At 36.4% G+C, this 8,607-nt stretch overlaps 1 protein-coding gene across 1 annotated transcript; it reads right to left on the reverse strand.

Moving 5' to 3' along the window:
- Positions 1-6,224: 6,224 nt before the first annotated feature.
- Positions 6,225-6,951, reverse strand: LOC107846621 (auxin-responsive protein SAUR68-like). The gene has a single exon (XM_016690961.2). The coding sequence runs from the start codon at positions 6,864-6,866 to the stop codon at positions 6,420-6,422; it is 447 nt and encodes a 148-aa protein (XP_016546447.2). The 5' UTR covers positions 6,867-6,951; the 3' UTR covers positions 6,225-6,419.
- Positions 6,952-8,607: the final 1,656 nt, after the last annotated feature.

Genomic DNA, 8,607 nt, shown 5'->3' on the forward strand with positions numbered 1-8,607 from the left:
TTGACACAAGTATCATGTGGGGTATAGATACATCATCATGGGGTAAGTTTAAGAAGTCACATTTCATCTTCATCACACTCATTAAAATTCAAATCACATGTCTACAAATTCCACAATTAAGATATGTAAAAAAAAACAACCCCATGATCTTTCAATAATCCTTTCAAAATCATAAACCAAAACATGTTGTTGATATCAAAACGAAACCCTACTTATAAATAACACACACTTGTACAAATATTAAAGGTCTTGTTTAAATTCTTATTAAATTAATGCCCATGAGATTTAGGAAAACCCCATGTACCTTATGTTGATTAAGAGGAAGTGCGGATTTCGTATTTCATCTTAGTTCTTCGAAACAATTGACTTGCAAGGATGAGTTGTTGATCTTGAAAGAAAAGGCTAGGGTTTTCAATTTGATGTTGAGGGTGTTCATTTTTTTTTATGAAAACCTACCTAAAGTGCTGATATGGTGTTTTAAATTTTGTGTTTGGGGCGTATTATAATAAGGGAAAATGACCCAATTGCCCTTAAAAACACAAAGTTTAAAAGCTGAAATAACTGGGCATCAATGCGATACTCAACGCATCGCACTTCTACCGCATCAAGCCTCAGTACTTTTCCTTCAAGGGATTGACCAACGCGATGGGTGATGCGGCACACCAAGTTCGTATTGGTCCACTATTTTGGAAAACTAAATAAAATCTTCAAGGATTTGGAGCTAAAATGGCTAAGTCCCTCTTTACACTTAGAGTATTTTCAAGTTGCTAGTGTCTCACACATGCCATTAGGTGACATCTAGTCGAACAAAACTATGGGGTGTTAAAAAAGATACTACCTCCAATTCAATATGACCCCAGCTATAGATCTTAACACTTCTATACCCAAGAAATATTTGAGCGCTCCTGAATCTTTGAGATTAAACTGCTGATGCAAGGTTTCTTTTGCTTCATTTATCATAATAATGTTGTCACCAGTAATGAGAAGACCATCCATATATACTAAGATTACAGCCAAAACTTCTTCCTTCTTTAATGTAAACAAAGAATAGTCATATGTACTCTAGGTGAATCCTGCATGAAGCAAGGCTGCAGTGAGCTTGATGTTCCATTGTCTTGAAACCTGCTTAATCAATCTGCAAACATTGTTTTCTCTTCATGCTTTAAAGCCTTCGGGCATTTTCATATAAACTTCATTATCTAGATCACCTTGAATAAAGGCATTGAAGACATTCATCTGGTACATACACCACTTCTTGGAGATTGCCAATGCAATGACACACCTGATAATAACCATCCTAGACATAGGAGAAAAAGTATCATGATAGTCCATCCCTTTGTGTTGGTTGTATCCCTTGGCTACTAATCTTGCTTTGAATCTCTTTACTTTTCTATTATCTTTATATTTAACTTTATTAACCCATTTTAATCCTATTATGTTTTTATCTTGAGACATATCAGCAGCTACCTCCCTGGTGTTATTATCTGCATGTAATTTGATCTATAATTACATAGCTTCAATCCACCTTGATCCTTGATAACCTGACTATAAGTTGGGGGTTCAACTAGTGATGTCATATTGGAGTCAAAAATCTGGTAACCTACAGTAGTATTAGCATAAGTTAGATAACTAGTTAAGGGGTATCTGGTCCCTTTGTTTCTTCCTAGTGAAGTATAATCCATCAACCAAGCACGATGTTTAGTTATCCTAGATGATCTTCTTGTAACATCAGTTATAGGTGACAATGATGTTGATGTACGTACATCTGGTGAACTAGAAGGTACATCAATTAATGTATTTGATGGAATATGTATCTAATGTAAATTCTCTGCTGATGACTCAGAAACCTCAGGAACGTGAATCTGAGATTCTGATATCTCAGGGAAAGCTGTATAAAGATAACTAGTTCCATGATTTACTATACTTGCATCAATCTTAATTAAATATTTAGATGATTCTGAAGTTGTTGCTTCTACAAAGGGGAAGTCATTCTCTTAGAACACAATATCTCTAGTAACAAACAACTTTTTAGTGACCAAATCCATCAGTAAATAACCCTTTTGAGTAGCAGAATACCCCGTCAATACTCTAGACTTTTCTCTTTTTAAAAACTTGTTAGTTTTTGGTACTATTGAAGCATAACATTTGCAACCAATAATTCTCAAATATATAAAGGTACTTCCAATGGATGAAGTTGGTAGTCTGTTAATAATTTAAATTGCATCTTTAACAATTAGACCCCAGAATTCAATGGGTATTTGAGCTTGAAATCTAATAGCTCTAACAACATTCAACATCTATATTTTTTTTCTTTTAAATACACCATTCCGTTGTGGTGTATAGTGACAACTACTTTGATGTAATATGCCCAAAGAATGAAATAATTCTCTGCACTTAGAGTTGAGGAATTTTGTCCCATTATCAGATCTAATAACCTTTATCTTAGCATCAAACTAATTATGAATCATACTAAAAAAATTCTTAATAGATACAACACATTAAAATTTTAGTTTTAACAAATAAAGCCAAGTATACCTATTGTAATCATCCACAACAGTTAAGAAATAATACTTTTTATCAGAAGTTATTGTTTTATAATGGCCCTAAAGATCCATATGCACATCATCAAAACATCTTCCAGCTCTAGAACAACTTGTAAGACATATCAGTCTAGTTTGTTTAGCTAATGCACAAACATGTCACTTATTTAAATACTCTGTCTTTTATGTGTCTCAATAAGTTTAGTGATTTCAGAGCTTGATTAGAAGGATTCCCAATCCTTCTTTGCCATAGATTGCAATCTTGTATACTCAATTTTGTAAGCATCTTTTGACCATCTCTGTGCATCTCGTCTACTCTACAGACATTCTGAGGATATATAGACCTCCTTTTTCCTTACTAATCCCCTTCACTTCCCACGATGAAGGTCCAGAATATATAAAAATCCAGATAGAATAACATAAAAGATGAGAATTGTTTGGTTGTTTTGGATAATGACAACAAGTTTAGCTTAAAGTTAGGCACAAATAATACATCCCCCAAAACTTCACTTTTTATGACTTGTGCCTCTCCAATATGTGTAATGTTTGCCTTAGAACTAGTAAGAAGATTCACTTTATACTGATTAGTGGTATCTATCTTATGAGATTGAGAAAAAACATCTTTGTGCACTGCAACATGATGTGTGGCACCTGAATCTTTTATCTAGTCATATGAAATAACATGAGATTACAAGCAAGTAGATATACCTGACATTTAACATGTTTGAAATTTTGCTTATCTTTGTCCAATAGGGCCATAATCTGTTTATACTCTTCATTTGAGAAGATTTGCCTCTTGGCCAAAGCAACACTATTGATGTCTTTGTTTCCTTGACTGCTAGATGGAGTTAACTGTCCTACATCATCAGTTGACTGATGTCCAGTGAAATTATGGGTAGAGAACTGATTATTAGCTTGACCTGTAAACTGATATCCATGACCTCCATATCCACCAGACCTTCCATAAGCATGATTGTTTTTTCCTCCATATCCTTGTGAATTACTATTGTAACCTCCCTTTCTTTTTCTACTTTGAATCATTAGGATAGCCTATTAATTTGTAGCAAGATTCTTTAGCATGCCCAATGAAGTTCCAAAAGTCACATTTCTTCCCTTTGTGATTTTGTAATCCATAACTGCTTTCTGATCTTCTACTTACATGCATTGTAAATGGATTTATCTTTTCATTTGTGGTAGTTGCACATACAAAATACTGAATTTCATCTTCTATGATCATAGCATAAGCCTGATTAACTATAGGTGTAATTCCCTTCAACAAAATTTATCTTCTAGCCTGATCATAGGAATCATTCAAGCCTCCTAAAAATTGTTGTTCAAATTTGTCTTGAACCGAGGAGGAGGATTGCCCAAGCCTTATAAGGAGACCAAGGACCCTTTCCTCTTCCGATGTGGGATACTTAATACTCCCCCGCACGCCCAGGCTAACTGTAGCGTGGACAACACACAGGCTAATTAGAGCGTGGAAAATATATATGGGGGCCCATCATCGGTGAACAAATATTTGGAATGGGCCTAGCTCCTATACTATGTTAAAATTGGTCCTGGACATAACTCATACCCCAAAAGCTAGCTCATGAGGAGGAGAGTTGCCCAAGCCTTGTAAGAAGACCAAGTACCCTTTTCTCTTCCAATGTAGAATACTTAACACTTCCCCGCACGCCCAGGATAACTGTAGCGTGGAAAACATGCTTAGGCTAACTGGAGCGTGGACAATATTTATAGGGGCCCACTATCGGTGAACAAATATTTGGAATGGGCCTGACTCTGATACTATGTTAAAATTGGTCATGGTCCTAACTCACACCCCAAAAGCTAGCTCATGAGGAAGAGGATTACCCAAGCCTTAGAAAGGGACTACCGACATCTGAATAGGAAAGGGTCCTTGGTCTCCTTATGAGTATTGGGCAATCTTCCTCCCCATGAGCTAGATTTTGGGGTGTGAGTTAGGTCCAAGACCAATTTTAACATTGTATTAGAGATAGGCCCATTCCAAATATTTTTGTTCACTGATGGTGGGCCCCCATATATATTGTCGACACTCAAGTTAGCCTGTGTGTGTTGTCCACGCTACAGTTAGCCTGGGCATGCGGGGGAGTGTTAAGTATCCCATATCGGAAGAGGAAAGTGTCCTTGGTCTCCTTATAAGTCTTGGGCAATCCTCCTCCTCATGAGCTAGCTTTTGGGGTGTGAGTTATGTTCAAGACCAATTTTAACATGGTATTATAGTCAGGCCCATTCCAAATATTTGTTCACCGATGGTGGGCACCCACATATATTGTCCACACTCCAGTTAGACTGTACTTATTGTTCACGCTTCAGTTAGCCTAGGCATGCTTGGGAGTGTTAGGTATCCCACATCGGAAGAGGAAAGGTCCTTGGTCTCCTTATAAGGCTTCGGAAATCCTCTTCCTCATGAGCTAGCTTTTGGGGTGTGAGTTAGGTCTAGGATCAATTTTAATTATTGTATTAGTCTCAATTCAGACAGGTGATCAGCATAGATTTTGGACCTTGGACAAGCACATGATGGTGCAGGAACTACTGCATCATATTCACTCCATAAGCTCTTCAATTTTGTGAAAAAAGTTTCTACCAAATTAGCTCCCTGGGATAGTGAGTTAATTTTCCTATGTAACTGATAAATCCTAATGCGATTTACCTTAGAAAACATCTCTTTCAGATCTTCCCAAACTTCAAATGAACTTGTGGCATATGCAATACCATTTAACAATTCTGCACTAACAGAGCTCATTAACCATGACAACGCTGTTGCATTGTATGTTTCCCATTACCCATGCAATTCTTCTCTGTATACATTTCTATTACAATCATCTATCACAAAACTGTATTTCTTATTCCCCATTAATGCAATGCTCATTGATCGGATCTATACTCCATAATTCTCTAATCCAACAAGCTTTATTGGAATCAAAGTAGCTCTAGAATCTGATGTTCCTATTAACAAAAGATCACTTTGAACAATTTTGGGCGCCATTTTCGACCTTTAAAAAACTGCTGATGTAGAGATCAAATTCCACTAGAATCCAAATTGAATTTTCCAATGATAATGCTCACCAGATTGCTGGAAACAACTAAAAACAGAGATCAGGACTTTCTCTGCAACTACTTGAAATTCTGCTAGTAACAGAGATTGGGAAACTCTCCACAATAGAGATCTAAACTTTATCAATGTCTCTTCTAAGCCTCTGTGATCGATAGCTTTGATACCATGTTAAAATCATCTGAGTCGATTCGATAGGGACAAAACCTGACTACACTAAAGAGGAAGAAGAACTGTGTTTTGGTTATTCTGTTGAAAGAGAAGAAGTTAGCTTCATTCATAAGCTGAAAAGATTACATAATGTGAATACCATGATTGGTATTTATAGAATGACATGAGTACTGCTCCTAACAACTTGCATAACTACTCAACTAACTAATTGCCTAGAGTAGCTAAAGCAATAGAGCAATAAAATTGTCAAAATTGTTTTACTGCATGAGAAAACTAATGCTACAATATACATTTCAACAGAAGCTTCCTTTCAATCTAGATTGACCAAACATAAAATTTAATTGCTAAAAATATGAAAGAGGATTACTTTATGATCTCACTTAATTTAAACTCTTTACAGTTAATTCTCATGTCATTTAGACTTGCGTTGGTGTGATTCATATGTCTTTAAATTTTGATGGACGAAGTTGTTTTCTTCAAATAATATAATAGTGTTACTCCAAGAGGAGAATATTAATTTAAAGACAAAGCTCTATTCCAATCTGTAATAATACAAGCTATCAGTTGCCTATTTTTCGCTTGTTATACAATCTGTTTCAAGCTAACATTTATAAACATGATTTCATGACTCAATAAACAAGAATCTGTTGATTTCCAGTTTCTTGGTGGCAAGAAGAAGTTGGGAAGCAACATGAAGGTATTGTGAGGAGCAATGCATTGTGAAGAATTACTTCAGCTACACCTTTCTTGATTACTAAAATGGTGTAGTCCATGATGGTTGAATCACAGGTTAATGTAATAGGGTAACCACTTGGTAGTCCAAACTCTTCTTCGGACTCGCTTAAAAGTTGCCTAACGACCTCATTTTCAAGGTAAGTCAAGGGAAATGCATAGCGCCTTTGATCAATTGTATAGACTACAAAATGGCCTTTTTCAACTATAGAGGATGAGGATAAACTACAACTATCTGTATAACTTTCATTTCCTGGAAGAGAAACTCTCTTCCTCAGCTTGGCTGCAAATTTCTGCCATTTCCTGGTCAGCTTGATGAGTTTCTTATTGCTGAGAATCGCCATTTTTTTTTTGGAAGATTGGAAGCAAGCTTGGAAACTAGAAATTTGGAACAATTTGGTAGGCTGAATATATAATGCTTATCGTTGATGATAAATGATCATAGATGGGAGGTTATTTATATAAAAGGTTTTATACAGGCTTTGGGTTGGAGCTGAAGTTTTTGTTCACCAACCACCGAGGGCAAAGCCATGTGCCAATGCTTGTTGGCTATGATTATGTGGGGCCTTAAGTTTGTATCGATTTTAGTGGTGTTTTCTGTTCCAAATCAACAAGTTTGTGCTGTGAATACTTTGACAATGTTAGAGACTAGGAAAAACCATGTGAAACTACATATGTCATTGCCTTTCCCCATTTAGGTATGAAACTTACCATTAACCTATATATACCGGACACACTAGATTTGAGCAAAACATAATCATCAGATTAAACATGTAACGGTTCAGCCCATAAGTGATATTGTCCACTTAAGGCCTAGGCCTGCAGAGTAAGACTTTCTTACTTATATACCCAGCATCCCTCCCATGTTTTGCCGATGTAGGACTCCTTATCCTAAGTTGGGGTGTTACATACACCCCCTCTTATGGTCTCAGCGCCCTCACTGAGGTTTGCCCCACCGAATAGGATTTTCCTAGGGTCAGCACTGAGGTTTTCCCCTCCTTACCAGAATTTGCCTAAGATCAATTTGAACTCTGACCCACATCAACAAGGCTGACACAGGAGTGATTTTGATACCATTTGTAACAGCCCAACCCACTAGTGACATTGTCCATTTTCACTAGTGGGTTGGGCCGTTACAAATGTTACACCCCAACTTAGGATAGGGAGTCCCACATCGGCAAAAATATAGGAGATATGCTGGTTATATAAGTAAGCAAGCCCTACTCACTAGTGATGCATTCACTAGTGGGTTGGGCCGTTACAAAACATAATCCTGTTTTTTATGTGATTCTTGAACTTCCTTTTATTTCTTTTCCTTCAGGATTTCGAGATACAAAATATCGCTGAAGATGGTGGGTATCAAAGTGACTTCATTTATTCAAGAAAATCGGTTCTTATAAAGGACTTCAACATATGGAGGTGGAGGTGTTCTGAAGCAGTATACGTAGGAGAGAGCCATAAGAAGCAATTTTTCATGCCAATATCATACTTGATCCAGCCTTTATTTTAAGACTTGTTAGCTCAAGCTGAAGAAGAGTTTGGACTGGATCATCCAATGGGTGGTCTGACAATACCTTGCAAGGAGGATGTATTGTGAGACCACCCATTGGATCAAGGTCATGATGCAAACTCTTCTGCCCATGAAATTATGTAAAGGAATAGTATTAGAAATCAGAAAGTTTTAGAGGGAGTAGACATAGAGAAAACAATTCCTAGTTTTTTTTCATAACCATTTTGTATAGCCGTAGTAAACAAGGATTTTCTGCTTGTAAGGCAGAGTTAAAATGACCAAACTCTTGTCAAATGGATATAGCCAATTTCTATTAAATCAAATTGGTTCAAACCTTTTATACATTCATGTTTCCTCATTGAATAGATGGATATGCTTGATATTTTGCACCTTAACTATGCTGCTGTCTTTATCGACACCAGCAGTTAAGTACTAGTATCACTATTTGCAATTCCTAGACACCTTCTTTTTGTGGTTGTATCTAAGATTCTTAATGTTACATGTCATACCCCATTTTAACCAAGGTCAAAATAGTGTACAATATATTGAAAAACATCAAATTAAAATAAGGAAGT

Source organism: Capsicum annuum, chromosome 11 (assembly GCF_002878395.1).
Source record: "Capsicum annuum cultivar UCD-10X-F1 chromosome 11, UCD10Xv1.1, whole genome shotgun sequence".
Classification (NCBI taxonomy): Eukaryota; Viridiplantae; Streptophyta; class Magnoliopsida; order Solanales; family Solanaceae; genus Capsicum; species Capsicum annuum.